Here is a 17,593-nt window from a genome sequence, read left to right as displayed (position 1 = left end):
GACTTCGGCTCAGGTCATGATCTCGTGGTTTGTGAGTTTGAGCCCTGCGTCGGGCTCTGTGCTGACAGCTCAGAACCTGGAGCCTGCTTCAGATTCTGTGTCTCCCCATCTCTCGGCCCCTTCCCTGCTCATGCTCTCTCTCTCTCAATAATAAATAAATGTTAAAAAAAAATTTTTTTTAATAAAAATAAATAAATAAATAAATAAATAAATAAGGCTTTCACCAAAGTTACAACAAAGAAACAGAATGACTGGCTAAGAAATGGTAAAAAACTGAGCAAGGGAAGAAAGAAAGAAAATAACAGACAAAAAGAATTAATCATTAGTAATTTGTCACTCTTTGAAATAGCATTTCCAATTTTTAATAAGTATGTATTTAATCAACATGCTACCTACCTGTAAGACTGCCTTGTCATTAAGAGGCATTATCTTATTTTTACTCATTTGCTCTTGGGGATTATCTCTCAGTTTAAACCCAAGTTGAATCTCAGGAGAAAGTTTGCCTAGAATGAAACAATCATAAATCCTTTGAAAATAGTCTCATTGCTCTGCTTTGGCAACAGCTCTATGATTTTATAGAAACTACAAAATGTCATTTAAATTTATTTTGTGAATTGTAATTTCCTAACTGCCACTTCTGTATATCAAAGTTTTTAAGTTATTAATTTCAAAGAAACATATATACTACACTGGAATAAAACAACACTTGATATTTATTGTTTCAGGATGAATGAATGCAAAGGATAAGTAAAGACAATATACAGACTTAAGCCCCACTAGAAGGAGTATTTTCTTTTTTTTAAATTTCATTTTAGGTCATTTTTAAAAACTTGTAATGCTAGTATAAAATACAAAAACAGAGTTTTGTGTTTTTAAGATGGGAAATTGAGCTCCTATTTTAACTTTTCTTCTCTTCTTAGTTCCTGAAAAGAATCCAAACAAAGGAGTTTTTGTTTTTTTTTAAATAAAATCTGAAGCAGCAATGAGAAAAAATGAAATATACCCACCAAGGATCAAAATGAGAATGTATTAAAGGGAAACCAGAGGTGCTTGAATGATCAGTTGGTTGAGCATCTGACTCTTGAGCCAGAGTTCAGGTCATGATCTCGTGGTTTGTGGGATCAAGCCCCACAGTGGGCTCTGTGCTGACAACGCAGAGCCTGATTGGGATTCTCTCTCTCTCTCTCTCTCTCTCTCTGCCCCTTTCCCACTTCTGTACTCACATGCATGTGCATGGATCCCGTCTCTTTCTTAAAATAAACATTTTTTTAAAAAAGGGAAACCAAACATTGGTAAACAGCATGTCACTCAACAAAGGAAAAGGAGGGGCTCCTTCAGAAGTAACTATTTGGATTTCTTCCATCAGAATCTCAGAAAACCACCCAGGTCAGAGCAAATCCAACAAAAAGATTGAAGAGGGTACACTGGAAGCTCTCAGTGGGTCTCACACTTCACTGAGCTTGCTGTTTGTACCAAGGAGCTCAGGATGAACACTATGGCCAGCTGCTCTCTGTGGGAAAGTATCTTCCCTACCAGATACAGAAATGTACTTAAAACCAAGGTTGATAAAATAATGCAGTGATGGCACAGCAGTAAAAAGAGCTAAAGAGATCAAAGAAACAAAAAAAGTGGAAAGACATATATGTGCCCTACAATGACATATATATGCCCTACAATGTATCTGCCCCCACAATAATGGTATTTTTTTTTTAATTTTTTTTTTAACGTTTTATTTATTTTTGAGACAGAGAGAGACACAGCATGAACGGGGGAGGGGCAGAGAGAGAGGGAGACACAGAATCGGAAGCAGGCTCCAGGCTCTGAGCCATCAGCCCAGAGCCCGACGCGGGGCTCGAACTCACGGACCGTGAGATCGTGACCTGAGCCGAAGTCGGAAGCCCAACCGACTGAGCCACCCAGGCGCCCCACAATAATGGTATTTTGAACAGTGGCAGGGTGCCTGGAGGGCTCAATAGATTGAGTGCCCAACTCTTGGCCTCAGCTCATGTCATGATCTCATGGTTTGTGGGACTGAGCCCTGCATCAGGCTCTGGGCTGACAGCATGGAGCCTGCTTGGAATTCTCTCTCTCCCTCTCTCTCTCTGCCTCCCCCACTGGCTTGCATGCGCACTCTCTCGCTCTCTCTCTCTCTTAAATAACATTTTAAAAAAAGAAACTTTTCTTCTTTTCCATACCTATTTTCAGATATCCATAAAAATTAAAAATGGTTCACAAGAAGAAAGCACAGAAGAAAATAATCTACCACTTAAACAGCTACTGCAGAATTGCTCTTTTTGAACAGTGACGATTGGTGACAAATTTTTCTAGAAGTATTTAAATTGACCTAGAAGGTGCCTGGGTGGCTCAGTCGGTTAAGTGACCAACTCTTGATTTCGGCTCAGGTCATCATCTCACAGTTGTAAGATTGAGCCCCGCATTGGCCTCCGCTCTGGGCATGGAGCCTGCTTAAGATTCTCTCCCTCTGCCTTTCCCATGCTCACATGTGTGCTTTCTCTCTAAAACAAACAAACAAACCTAGAAGTGGACCCAGGAAGTATAGAAAAGTGGTAGGTGAAAGGTATTTTTTAAAAATATATGTACTACGTATCAATGAAACCATATTGTATTTGTCTTTTTCAGTCTGACTTATTTCACTTTGCATAATCCCCTCTAGGACCATCCACATGTTGCAACTGGTATGAGCTTTCTTTCTTATAGCTGTGTACTGCTCTGCTGTGTATATATATACCACAACTCCTTGATCCATTTTTCTATCAATGAACACTTAGGTTACTTCATATCCTGGCTACTATAAATAATGCTGTAATAAGTATAAGGGTACATATGTCTTTTAAAATTAGGGCTTTTATTTTCTTTGGGTGAATGTCCAGTAGTGGAATTATTATTATTATTTTTAATTTTTTGAGGAACCTCCACACTGTTTTCCATTGTGGTTGTACCAATTTACATTCCTACCAGTAATGCACAAGGGTTGCTTTTTCTCTATATCCTCACCAACACTTGTTATTTCTTGTTGTTTTGATTTTAGCTATTCTGACAGGTCTAAGGTAAAATCTCATTGTGATTCTGACTTGCATTTCCCTGATGATTAGCGATACTTAGCAAAAGACATACGTCTGTTGGCCATCTGTATGTCTTCTTTTTTAAAAATGTCAGTTCGAGTCCTCTGCCCATTTTTTACTTGGGTTATTTGCTCTTTTAGGTGTTGAGTTGTTTAAGTTCTTTATATATTTTGTAAATTAACGCCTTATCAGAGATAGCATTTGCAAATATTTTTTCCAGTTCCGTGGGTTGCCTTTTTGTTTTGTTGATGGTTTCTTTTGATGTAGTCCCAACAGTTTATTTTTGTTTTTGTCTCCATTACCTTAGGAGACAACTAGCTAGAAAAATGTTGCTAGGGCTGATACCTGTGTTCTCTTCTAGAATTTTTCTGGTTTCAAGTCTCATATATGTCTTTAATCCATCTGAATTTATTTCTGTATATGGTGTAAGAAACTGGTCTAATTTCATTGTTCTGCTTATAGCTGTCTAGTTTTCCCAGCACCATTTATTGAAAAGACTATCTTTTCCCCATTGCATAGAAAAGACTATCTTTTTCCCACTGCATATTCTTCCTAATTTGTCATAGTTTAATTGGCCTCATAAGCGTGGGTTTATTTCTGGGTTCTCTATTCCGTTCCAGTAATCTTTTGTGCTGGTACCCATCCTGTTTTGATTACTACAGCTTTGCAGTGTATCTTGAAATCTGGGATTGTGATACCTCCAGCCTTGTTCTTCTTTCTCAAGACTTCTTTGGCTATTTGAGCTCTTTTGTGGTTCCATACAAATTTTAGTATTATTTGGTCCAGTTCTGTGAAAAAATGTTGTTGGTATTTTGATAGGGATTCACTGAATCTGTAGATGTCTTTGGATCATACGGGTGTTTTAACAATATTAATTCTTCCAATCCATGAGCATGGAGTATCTTTCCATTTGTTTGTGTGATTCCAGAGTATAATTCTTTCATCTCCTTGGTTAAATTTACTCCTAGGTATTTTATTCTTTTTGCTGTAGTTGTAAATAGGATTGTTTTCTTAGTTTCCTTCTGCTACTTTGCTAATAGTGTATAATGAGTCAGACTAGGAAAGACAAATACCATATGGTTTCACTCATATGTGGAGTCTAAAAAACAAAACAAATAAATACACACAGAAAAGGTGAATCTGACCTGTAAATACAGAGAAGAAACTGATGGTTGCCAGAAGGGAAAGGGGTGGGAGGAATGGAAAAAAATGGTGAAAGAGAATGAAAGATACAGATTTCCAGTTATGGGATGAATAAATCACAGAAATAAAAGGCACAGCATAGGGAACACAGTCAATGATATTGCAATAATGTATGTTACAGATGGTAGCTAACACTGTAGTGAGCCTAGCATAACCTATACAAAAGTTAAATCACTATGTTGTACACATGAAACTAATGTGACAATGTGTGTCAACTGTACTCAAATTTAAAAATTTAATATATATAAATAAACCAAGGATATTTGGACCTTAATTTCAGCCTGAAACAATCAGATTGGTTATTTAAAAAAAATTTTTTTAATGTTTATTTTATTTTGAGACAGAAAGAGAGAGAGACACACACACACAGAGTGCGAGTGGGGGAGGGACAGAGAGAGGGGGAAACACAGGATCTGAAGCAGGCTCCAGGCTGTCAGCACAGAGCCCAACGTGGGGCTTGAACCCACGAATGTGAGATCATGACCTGAGATGAAGTTGGACGCTTAACCGACTGAGCCACCCAAGTGCCTCAGACTGGTTATTAAAAAGTACTATTCACTTCTGCAAATATGCAAGTAGTATGGTTAAACTGGAAATTTTTGCAAGGAGAAGAGCTATCTGGGTATCATTTGCATATCTCTGTAGCCCCCTTTAGGAGCCACGAACATCTTCCTGAAGATAGAATTCCCCTTGCTATTGTTATAGTAATAGATCTTAATAGACCTCAGGGTCTATTACAGTTGAGTATAAGAAACTAATTCTGTGTAAAGTTAAAAACAAAACTAACTATAAAAGGATAAGTTAGTAAAATATTAACACTTTGGAAATTAAAGTGACTACTTAGTGAAAAAAATTATTTCTCACCTTTGCACCTTCCACTTATACCAGGATGGAGACTGAACTCAGATCTAAGAGATGTGTCTTCATCAAAGAGCAACCTTTCAAATACCAAAAAAGAAGATACAGATTGTTATGTTTCCTAAATGTAGACTAACAATTTAACTGTAATTATTAATTATACCTAAACTTGCTAAAATTCTTAGTTACACCACTGTTAATATCTGTACCAAAGTATTTTTTAGTAATGTATGCTTTAATTAAAAACTTATACAAGATGAAAAATACTTATTCATATGGTCATGCTCATTTTTACAAATACCCCATTATTTCTGAGTACTTGGGAGTAAGGAATGAAAGGAGTAGTTTTTGAATGAGATGAAATTAGATGATTTAAGGGAACAGTGCTGGTAGGTTTTCTCTTTCACATTTCTCTATACCACAGAAACTGTGAGATTAAAATCCCAGGGTTAAATTTGGGAATATGTTTTCAGAACACAAAATGACAGAATTCCTTTAATTTTTGGATTCACTTCTTACTATGTTCTAGGCAGCACCAAGGTAACAAAGAGAGAAGACAAACAGTCCATGCCTCAAGAAGCTTCATTTATAATGATGAATACAAAACTAAAAACAGCAATGATACACCATGGCAAGTGTGCTAGTAGGCAGACTTAAGTGTTTATCTTTTCTATTTAAAAACACCCTTATAGAATTCAAAAATAGGCAAAGGACTTGAAAAGAAATTTACCCAAAGAAGATATACAAATGGCTAATAAGAACATGAAAAGATCCTCAACCCTACTAATTAGGAAAATGCAAATCAAAACCACAGTGAGATACCACGTCACATCCATTAGGATGGTTATAAACAAACCAAAACAAAACAACAAAAACAAAACAGAAAATAACAAGTATTAGCAAGGATAGAGAGAAATTGGAAATCCTGGGCATTGCTGATGGGAATGGAAAATGGTACAACCATTGTGGAAAACAGTATGGTTGTTCCTCAAAAAAGAGATCTATAACCACAATTTGATCTAGTGATTCCATTTCTGGGTATGTCCACAAAACAACTGAAAGCAGGGATCTAAAAAGATACCTGTACACTTGTGTTCAGAGAAGCATTAGTCACAGCAGCCAAAAGGTAAAAGCAACCCAAGTGTTCATCAACAGATATGAGTGGATAAACAAAATGTGGTATGTACATAAAATGGAATATTATTCAGCCTTAAAAAGAAAGAAAATATTGACACATGCTATAACAGAAACAGACCTTAAAAACATTATACTAAGTGAAATAAGCCAGATACAAATGTACAAATATTATATGACTCCAGTTATATGAGATAGCTAGAGTGGTCAGATCCATAGTGACAAAGTAGAATGGTGGTTGCCAAGGACTGGGAGCAGGTAGGAATGGGGAGTTAGTGTTTAAGGGATACAGAGTGTTAGTTTGGGAAAATGAAAAAAGTTCTGACGTCAGAGGGCAGTGATGGTTGCACAACAATGTGAACATACTTAATGTCACTGAAATGTATGCTTAAAAATGGTTAGAATGGTAAATTTTATGAGATATATATATATATATATTTTTTTTTTCCCCCACAATAAAAAATAAAATAAAAAAAATCTTTCCAAAATCTAAAAATGTAACAGTGTACCAAGACATGAACATATAATTTGGTACTAAAGGCATTCTTTTGTCATTCACTTACTTATTTCATTTTGCTTTTCACCTTTTAAATGAAAATGAAAAATAAAAGCAATAAAAGAGATAACAGTACACTTATCGTCTAGGTCCAACAATTATCAGTATACAGACAATCTTGTTTCTTCTATAATCCTTCTGCCATCCTCTCTATTCCTGCCAGTCTGTCACTAGATTATTTTGAAACAAGCCCTGGACCTCTTATTCTATTTCAGCTGGAAATATTTCAGTATGGAACCCTAAAAGATATGAACTCTTTTCAAGCATTACCACAATAATCGCAACTTTAAAAAATAACCATAATTACCTTACTTTCTAAAGCCAAAAATTCCTTAATATTACTATATTTAGTCTTCAGTAAGCAGCCTCTGAAATGTCTCCTGGTATTTATGCCCTGTGCCCAGCTGTGAGTACAGACTAGATGCAGAAAGTCTTCTAATGAACACAATATAGCAAATGTGTTGGGATGTTATTTTTGAGATTAGGTTACAAAAAGACACTGATTTTCATCTTGCTCTCCCTCCTTTATTCTCTTGCTTATTCCTTCTCATGGATGTCAGCTTGTCATGTTGTGAAATGCTCTGTGGAGAACCCTATTTAGCAAGAAACTAAGGGAGTCAACCATCAGAGAGGAAGTGAATCTTAAGAATCACTATGCAGGAAGTGAATTCTTCTCATGAAGATTTCAGACGAATGCAGCCCTGTGAGTCCCTGAGCCTGATGACCCAATTAAGACACTCCTGGACTCCTGACCCACAGAACCTACATGATAATGTTTATTGTTTCAAGTTGTTAGGTTTTGGAATAAGTTGTTATACACCAATGGAAAACTAAATGGATTGTAATCACATTTCTCCAACTGTCTCTTTTTAGTTGTTTTGTTCAAAAGAGGATCCAAACAAGGTGCAAACATTGCATTTGGTTGCTATGTCTAAGTCTCTCTTTGAATCCATAATTATCCCCATCCCTCTCTCCCTCTCTCTCTGCCCCACCCCTGCTTGCATGTCTCTCTGTCTCCCCAAAATAAACATTAAAAAAAATTTAAAAGAAAAAAGAAAATGTTTTTTAAAAATGAAACCAGCACATAAAATGACACTCCAATAAACAGAATAAAATCTCCTAAATAAACTCACCTACATAGGAAATTTAGTATATTAAAATGGTGGTTGGGGCATCTGAGTAGCTTAGTCAAAGGCCTGACTCCTGATTTTGGCTCAGGTCATGATCTTACGGTTCTGAGATTAGGCCCTGCGTTGGGCTCTGTGCTGAGCATGGAGCCTGCTTGAGATTCTCTCTCTCTCTCTCTCTCTCTCTCTCTCTCTCTCTCTCTCTCTCTCTGGCCCCCCATCCCAGCTTGCATGTGCACATGGGCACTCTCTCTTTAAAAAAGGGGGGAGAAGGGAACCTAGGTAGCTCTGTCAGTTAAGCTTCCGACTTCGGCTCAGGTCATGATCTCATGGTTCATGGGTTTGAGCCTTGCATTAGGCTCTGTGCTGACAGCTCAGGGCCTGGAGTCTGCTTCGGATTCTGTGTCTCCCTCTCTCTCTGCTCCCCCTACCCCCAATCACACTCTGTCTCTCAAAAATGAATAAACGTTAAAAAATATTAAAAAAGAAAAAGGCAGCATCTAAAATCAGAGGAAAAGATAGGATTTTTCAAAAAATAATACTGTGACAATGAAGGAGACATCTGGAAAATAATTTAGTTGGATCCATACTTCACACTGTACTCCATATAAAAATGCCACATGAATCAAAATGTAAATGTTTAAAAATGAAACAAAAAGTATTAAAAGAAACAAAGGAGGTATTCTTTTATAAGTGTGGAGGAAAGAAAGCCTTCCTAATTATGATCTAAATCCAAATAAATCAATTATTAAGATTATAAACACCCAAACTCTTTGACATAGTTCTTCTATTTCTAGAAAAAAATTTTACATATGCTCTCAAACATATAACTTATATAATATCTTGGCAGGGAGCCCTGGGTGGCTCAGTCGTTTAAGCATCCAACTCTTGATTTTAGCTTAGGTCATGATTTCACGGTTTGTGAGTTCAAGATCCCCATCGGGCTCCACACTGACAGCATGGAACCTGCTCGGGATTCTCTCTCTCTCCCCCTCTCTCTACCCCTCTCCCACTTGTGCATGCTTTCTCTCTCTCTCTCTCAAATTAAATAAATAAACAAAAAAAAAAAAAAGAAAGGAAAATATCTCAGGGAGGATTAAATATATCAAATATATTGGCTGTCTATGGAAAAGAAAAATGAGTAGCTAAGGAGATAGGGATGAGAAGGAGATTTTTACCCTTTATACTTAAAATGTTTTGAACCATGTAAATATATTATCTATTCAAAAAAAACTATACAAAATGTGGGCACTAAAGGGAATTATAAATAAGAATACAGAACTCTCCTATAATTCTCTCTGTATTAAGACTTTGGTGTATTTCCTTTCAGCTTTCTTTCTATGAAGGCTAATGTGTTATAGAACCATTAATTTTACAAAGTTTGGATTGATCTGTATAAAGTTTTAGAGACTACATTTTTCACTTAACAATTATATTTAAACATGTGCAATGTCATTAAAATTCTTCCTAAAACCATTAAATATTGATAATACTCCCTCACAAGGATGTATAATTTATTTAAGCATTATATAATTCTAAAACATTCGTTTTTAAGTATTCATTATTGCAAATAACTCTGAAATAATTTCCTAATACACACAAATCTTTGGTCTTCTTCTTTTTTTTTTTTTTTTTTAAACTATTTCCATAAGAGAGTAGTCAGGAATATTTTTATACAAAAAGGAAAACCAAAAGACTGGGGGCCAAAAAATTACTTATCCATGTTCTCAATAAAATAGGGGCACCAGGGTGGCCCAGTCAGTCAAGTGTCCAACTCTTGATTTTGGCTCAGGTCATGATCTTGTGGTTCGTGAGACTGAGCCTCATATGGGGCTCTGCACTGACAATGTGGAGCCTGCTTGGGATTACGTGTCTCCTTCTCTCTCTGCCACTCCCCTGCTCATTCTCTCTCTTTCTCTCTCAAAATTAACATTTAAAACAAATAACTGAAAAGAGAACATTAATTTCAAAGTGAATTCTAGTCAAACTACTAGACTACATTAATAGCTAATACACCAAAAGTCACTGACCACTTCATTACAGATGCATATTTTCTCTAATTTTTTTAACATTTATTTTTGGGAGAGAGAGACAGAGAGACAAATCACGACTGGGGGAGGGGCAGAGAGAGAGGGAGACACAGAATCTGAAGCAGGCTCCAGGCTCTGAGCTCGAACCCATGAACCACGAGGTCACGACCTGAGCCAAAGTCAGATGCTCAACGAACTGAGCCCCCCAGGTGTCCCACAGATGCATATTTTAATAATAAAATATAATTTTAAGATATTGTAAAATGAGATAGTACCAAATATTAACTATAAAAAAGGGAGGGAGAAAATAGACGGCTGGATTAAAAGAAAAACTTTCAGGCAAAATCTGAAATTCTCAAATAATTTTCACTGTTTTGTTAAAAATACGGTAACATTTTTTGGGACAATCAGAGTTTCAATTTTATATGTTCAAAGTTTATATGTTATCAAAGTTATCAAAATAGCACAATTCTAATGTCATGTCAAGGCTTTGATTCATAAAAAAAATCTAATTAAATATCCTTTCAGTGTCACAGTTCTAAAAATAGCACTTGGCACCACTGTGTTTAATCAATGGAGTTGCCAGTATTTTGATATACACCCTAACCAAAATGTTGCTTTCTTTAGTCAATTTAATGTGGTTATTAAATCCTTGTCTCCTTGTACTTTGCTTTCTTTTCCTCCCTTTCCCAAGTATATCCTTTGTAACAAGTATTTTCCATCTACACAATTCACATGAAGACAGTGTTGGTCTGTCTTGAGGGACAAAATTAACACTCATCTTCCAGGGTAATTATGTTGAATTAGCTTTTCACTGTATGCAATTACAGTGTTCAGAAGACATGTGACCTGAACACATATACAAATCCATGTAGCAATGAACTATCTAAGGTGGTTCTATAAATGTACTCAACAGGACTAATTTGAGATATATCCCTCATGTTATAGAGCAGTTAACCTTACCAGAGGCTGTAAAAGAATACAAGGGTTGATAAAAAGTTCCCAGGGCACATATAAGAAAAATGAATCCTGCCTCTTAGAAAACAAATCACAAGCCAACAAAATCTCATTAGTCAGCAACTTGAATTTTCACATAAGATTAGTAGCGACACCTATCAAGTCACAAAAAGGAATGTATGCATCTTCAGACATGGTTTCCAGAGGGAAGGCTAGGACTAAATCCAGGCTCTCAGAGAGTGCTTTTTTAGACAGTGAACACAACTATACGTATTGCCTCCTGGGGATCTCTACTAGGAGCTGTATCCCTCACTCCAGTTAAAGTTGGGAACTTGTGCATGAAAAATAGCCAAAACAAAACATATACAAGCAAAGAAGATGAAGAAAAACAAAATACAATGGTCCAGCAATTCAGCTTCAGCAATGCTTAAACTTTGACCATACTGCCATGCCAATAAAAACACCAATTTTTAACCTTGAGCTGTGAGGTCTGAAAAAATGATGTCTGTATGGTACTGCAGAGAAGCATTTTAAGTGACTTAGAGGGGAAGAAAATGATTGGCCAGCCAAGATAGAGTAAACCATCTATAGCCTATTTCTCCATTCATTACAAATAAAAACTCTGGTAGAGTATTTCTTAAAAGCTACCTGAGTAATATGAAAAGTAAACAATAGCAGGCATATTGGGGCTGAAGTCGAAATCTAAACAACCTTGTAATTGATGAGTTTCAGAGTTTGTTTCATTTTGTTGGTCCTTTATTTGTCTCCAGCTTTGATCCAAAGTCTAATCCTGAAGCTGCACGGTGGGCTCAGACAGCAAAAACTCCAGAAGAAACCCCCTATCTCTATCAGAAGACTAGGGAAAGGGATCTGTGAATGCGAGAAGGTGGGGGGAATCCCTGGGTTGTATTTGTTTTCTTTGGCCTCAGAGATATAGTGTTACCAAACATGGCGTCTTAGGCACTTAAAACCCAAGAGAAAGCCTGTCTCTTGCTAGAGGAAGCAAACGCTAAGGAGTATGGAGAGCATCTCCTTTATTTTCTTCTCTTAACACTCCACCATGAAGGTTGCCTTAGTTTCAAGGACTGCCCTAAAGCAAGAAGGCTAACACTGACAGAAATCTGGCTTTCTGGTCATAGGAACCAGCATGTGTGCATGGGGAAGGAAGGGTGCATGAGACTCCTGTAGGGAAAAAAAAAACAAACAAAAGGGGAATCACCTAATTCTGTATACGATTCAACATAAATCCTAGGCTCAACCTTGAGCTGTCCACATAGAAAGCAGATTCAAAGAAGCATTAACAAAGATTTAGAGAACTCAACTACAATATTAACTACTGCCCAAGTTCCAGATTAACCCCTGAGTAGTACATGAGTCAAAGTCAAATAGCATAGTAAAGACTCTGAAAATTGGACTGAGGTAACCACCACCCAAGGAAGGCAAAAGAGAATGTGCAGTCAGAACCTAATGAGGCTGATTACCTGTCAAAACAAAAATCAACACCCTTAAGAGGGTTTTAACAGGACCAAGAATCCAGAACATAAGATTCAAAATACATAGGATATAATCACAATTACTCAATATACAAAGAACAGGAAATCTAATTCTTGAGAGAAAAGATAATTAACAGATGCCAACCGCACCCCCATGACCAAGATGTTGGAATGATATGACAGACTTTAAAGCAGCTATTCCAATCATTCTCTATGAGAAAAGGTAAACCCTCATCAAATAGATGAAAACATTGAAGTTCTCAGCAGAGAAATAAAAACTATAAAAAGAATCCATTTTAGAAGAGAAAATGATAATATTTGAAGTAAAAAATGCACTGGATTGGCTCAACAACAGAATAGAGATGACAAAGGAAGGAGTAAATAACTCTGAATATAGAGCAATAAAAATTATACAGTTTGAAGAACTGAGAGAAAAAAATGGAAAAAAAAATTAATTCCGCTTCAGGAATCTGGGAACCAGTATCAAAAGGTCTAACATTCATGTAGACCATTAAAGTCCCAGAAGAAGAGGAGAAAGATACTGGTACAGAAAAAAATATACAAAGAAATCATGACAGAAAACTTCCCAAGTTTGGTAAAAGACATAAATTTATATATTCAACAATCTCAGTGAAAAACACCAAAAAAACCCATGCCTAGACACACTGTAATAAAGCTAAGAACCAAAGATAGGGGAAGAGGGCTGAAATCAGATAGATTAAAAAAAAACCATGATATTATACATATAGGAATAGTGATTTAAATGAGTGAAAGGACTTGACTAAGAAGGGCAGCACAAGAGAGGTGTTTTGTTTTGTTTTGTTTTGTTTTGTTTGGAGTGATGGAACTATTCTGGAACTTGATTGTGACGGTTGTTAACAGACTCCATGTATTAGCTGAAATGCACACCAAGAGCAAATATTGCTGTGTGTATAAATAAATGAGCCAAAAACTTGGGTATCATCCCTTACTTGCTGCTCTTCCCTCATCCTCCATATCAAATTAACCACCATCTCCTGCCAAATTACTTTCTCACGATTTCTTAAATTTGCCCTTTTCCTTCCATTCCCACTGTTTCTTCCTAGTTGAGTTCTCGTCATCCCAGCCTGTTACTACTTTAATGCCAAAGCTAACCCCTATACCCTTGCTTTGCAAAAGGCGATCTCTGCTCTAAATAATACCAACTTTAACCCGCAAGCTTCCTAGAAATGCAGAATTTCAGATCCCACCCTAGAACTCCTGAATTGGAATCACACTTTAACAGGATTCTGGAGTGATTTTATTAGGGCATTAAAATTTGAAAAGCCCTCGTGTAGGGCATCCTGGAAAGTGAAAATCTGATTATGCTGCCCCTCCACTTAACATCTCACAAAGGCGTTAAGGATATATGAGGCCTTACATCACCTCACTCTACCTTCCTCTCCAGGCTCATCTTCCACCACTGCCCACTCCACCATTTAACACTTCACTTCAGTAAGACTTAACTATTGTACATTTCAAAACAGAACAATGCTATGTCCCACCGCTACACCTTTACCCAAGCAGTTCCCAGATTAGGATACCTAATTTCCCCAAATTAGGATACCTCTTCATCTGGCTAATTCCTAACCCACCTTCAAGCCTCTGTTCAGAAGTCAACCCTAGCAATCTCTGAGGACTACCTGGGTTGAGGTGAGAGTCCCTCTGGTTTCCTAAACCAGCCAAAGCATGCTTCCATCCCTGGACTTCCCACATTTTATTGAAATTACCTGCTTATGAAAAAAAGCAGTTTATCTGTTTATGTGTCTTCCCTGGCCTGTCAGTTTCTCAAAGGCAGTGGCCTCACCTCTTCCATAGTTTTATATCTAGCACGGAGAACTAGTTATGTTCAAGAAGGTTTTGATGAACTGAACTACCATCTTTGATGCTTATAAGATTATTCGTTTCCAGTTTGGTAGTAACCAGTTCCCCCATCACACATTCTTTTCTTGAAAGAAATGATGTTAACCATCTCCTAGTTCAGAGCTTCGAGTTACTTAAAACAAACTGCATCTCAGAAGTTTACACCCAACACTTTTTTTGCCTGTGCGAAAGGACTAAGACTCAGGCTAAAAAGGTATATATTATATATATCATATCATATTATATTATATCATATCAGCCATCTACCAGAAAGCTCATTTTGTCCTAAACTGGGCCGGGGGGGGGGGGGGGGGGTGGGGGGCGCCGTGGTGAGGTTATTCACAAGTTCTTAGCTCAGGCCTGGCTGCCTCACAAGACTCGAATCCCGCCTGCAATGACACATTTGGGTGCCAATGATTTCTACCCAAATCTCCGAAGGCTACTCCACCGCCAGGCCTGGAGCTAACAGGTGGTCACCTTCTCCAGGGCAGCTCCTCTTCTTCCAGGTCACTTTCCGTCACCGACTCGTCTATCACCGTCTCATCACTGTCCCAGTCCGGGGCCTGGGAGCCTTCCTCCATCTTTGCCTCGCACCTGGAGCCTTTTTTATCCTCCTTCTCCACTCCCCGCTTCCCGAAAAAAGAAAGCGCACTCAGAGGGCCGGGGGAAATTGTGAGCAAAAAAGGAAATTCGAGGCTGGAGGCGGGAGGCGGGCCTGGAAAGAAAGGCTGAGCGCACCGAGGGGCAGCAACCGTCGTACTCGGCGAGGCCTTCCAGCTCCGCCGTCTCGCTGCACGCCGCCTACAGGGGGAGCCGCACGCCCCAAGTCAGAGCCGCGTGCGGCCCCGCCCCCGACTCTGAGGACCGGAAGTGGCTGGCAAAGCGCGCGCCCGCTCTGGATTTCCCGGCCGCCTGGGGCGTGGCCTCCCACCGCATCCGCTTTCTGTGCTTTTTTTTTTTTTTTTTTTTTTTTAACCCATCTTGAGCTGGGCGGAGGGACTGCGGTTGCGGTCGTGGGGACCAGAAAGGCAGCGATGCCACAGTAAAGACCGAAGTCCGAGCCTGCCTAACGCCGTTGGCAGGAGCGAGACCTAGGTCACCTTACCCGCAATGCGCTTCATGCTTGTGAGACCCAGACCCGAAAAGAACTGTCAGCAGCTGCCCGTCCCGGCAGCCCCTGGGCTGTCAGTCTGACATTCTGCAGCCAGAATATTACCTGACCTCGTAGAGTGTTTTTGCAGTCCACCAGGTGCTGCCTTTTTTCCTTAATCCCAGTGACACCCTCTCCCCAGGTGTCCTCAGATAGGCAAGACAAGCCTATAAGCCATTAGCTTATAGATCATCAACTACACTAATCCACGTATTTTGTTTGTATTTGTATTTCTTCCTCATTAACTCTTTAATTACCTTGAAATACAAGTTGTGTAGAAACAGTAGATATTTTTACAAAAGTGGTAGTCCTAGAAACTTTCAAAAGTAGCCAATTACGATTTTTGATTGAAATACTAGATTTTTATATATCTGATACATTGTATCAATATAACTTGAAACTTTTTAATTCAATCATTCAAAACAAAGCCAAGTGAACTCCATCTGCCAAGTGAGAGGTAGATTCAGGATAAGAGAGAACCCCTTCTGCCTAGCAAGTGTTTAGTATTCACTTTGAAATCTTCAGTGTCTAGCACGTATTCAGTCTTTAAAGGTTTGTTGAATAAATGGCTGGAACTAGGACTTTCTAACTCCCCAATTCACTGCTCTTTTCTCTACGTGCAATGGCTTTCCCATTCTTATTATCTTATTATTTAGATCTTATTTAAACCACTACTATTTAGATCATATTAAAACACTTGGCTGCTGGTTGTCTTTTAAACTTACTTGATTATTCTTCATTTCCACTCTGTAAATTAGGTGGGACAGTAATAAATATGCATGAAACTAGGCCTCTTTGTGTTTCTCACACTTCTCCACCTACATCCTCCATGTTTAAATCAGTCCTAAATTCCTATCCACTCTCCTGCTCACGTACTCCTTTGATCATCTAGCTCTGTTTCCACTTTTTAGGTTTTTTTTTTTAAGTTTATTTATTTATTTTTGAGAGAGAGAGAAGGGAAGGGCAGAGAGAAAGGAGAGAGAGAATCCCAAGCAGGCTCCCACTCACAAACAGTGAATTCATGACCTGAGCCAAAATCAGGAGTTGGATGCTCAACCAACTGAACCACCTAGGCGTCCTTCTGTTTCTACTTTTTAAAAAGTGTTAAGTAATTACCAGCAATGGAAAGTGCATATCCAGTAAAAGGCTTGTGGGTGGCTCTAAATGCCCTACACCAGAAGGCAACTTTCCACTAGTAAAAGCACTTGCTCCAGGCATCTGGTAACTTTAGCTAAGTATAGAAAACTTCTAAGCCTGAGATTCAAATTCCTTTTTTTAAAATGCTTTCTCCTTTGGTGGAAAAGAGTCGGTTATTTGTGTGCCTTCACTTCTTTTATTTTATTCAAGAGACTTGCCAAGATTCAAAGCATAAAGAAGGAATAGCAAAGATGATTCGCATAAATGCCAGCATGATTTTATAGGAAACTTTTTTTTTTTAAATCCAAAGTTTCACTGCAGGACAGGGATAGAAGAATGACTGATCTGTGTTAGAAATCCAGGCTGCACATGACAAGAAAAGATACAATTCAAACTGATTTAAGCAGATAAAAAGGGTGGGTTGGATCCTGTAACTGAACCATCCATAAGTACCCAGGCATTTCAGGTGTGTTATGATCCAGATATCCAAACAATGTTGAAAGGAAATTTAACTCAGCTTCCTTTTGAATTGGTTAGTTTGAGTTAAACATTCAAATAAATTGAAACACGTCAAATGTATAAAAATCCAGAACTTCCATTTAAAAATAATAATTGGTATTGGGGCACCTGCATGGCTCAGTCAGTTAAACGTCCGATTTCAGGTCAGGTCATGATCTCTCGGTCCGTGGGTAGAAGCCCTACGTAGGGCTCTGTACTGACAGCTCAGTTCGGAGCATGGACCCTGCTTCAGATTCTATGTCTCCCTCTCTCTCTGACTCTCTCCACTCATGCTCTGTCTCTTTCTCTCTCAAAAATAAACATAAAAAATTTTAAAATAATAATAATAATTGGTACTTTAGAAGGTTGATAGGCACCATTTTATTATTCTAAAACTAAAAGGAGAAAATAAAGCATTTATCCTGATGTTTCTACACCATCAGTTTTTCAGGATGACCAAGAGTTTATTGGGGCAAAATTTCTTGA

The 17,593-nt window shown here is 38.1% G+C and overlaps 1 protein-coding gene across 4 annotated transcripts in view; it reads right to left on the bottom strand.

Moving 5' to 3' along the window:
- ANKRD31 (ankyrin repeat domain 31) overlaps positions 1 to 15,177 on the bottom strand; it is a 127,883-nt gene extending 112,706 nt beyond the window's left edge. For 2 of the 4 annotated variants that reach the window (XM_019463000.2, XM_019463001.2), the window contains exons 1-3: positions 14,800 to 15,174; positions 5,151 to 5,224; positions 397 to 503 (exon numbers count right to left, since the gene is read on the bottom strand). In XM_019463000.2, coding sequence (XP_019318545.2) covers positions 397 to 503; positions 5,151 to 5,224; positions 14,800 to 14,903 — 285 coding nt within the window. In that variant the 5' untranslated portion in view covers positions 14,904 to 15,174. Of the gene's footprint in view, positions 1 to 396; positions 504 to 5,150; positions 5,225 to 14,799 lie in introns of those variants that run through there. The other 2 variants (XM_053907269.1, XM_019463002.2) reach the window with 2 other exon arrangements.
- Between the last annotated feature and the right edge of the window lie 2,416 nt (positions 15,178 to 17,593).

The sequence above is a fragment of the Panthera pardus genome, unplaced genomic scaffold (genome assembly GCF_024362965.1).
Source record: "Panthera pardus isolate Hobbes unplaced genomic scaffold, ASM2436296v1 HiC_scaffold_2, whole genome shotgun sequence".
NCBI classification, from domain to species: domain Eukaryota; kingdom Metazoa; phylum Chordata; class Mammalia; order Carnivora; family Felidae; genus Panthera; species Panthera pardus.
This window is presented reverse-complemented; position numbering and strand designations above follow the sequence as displayed.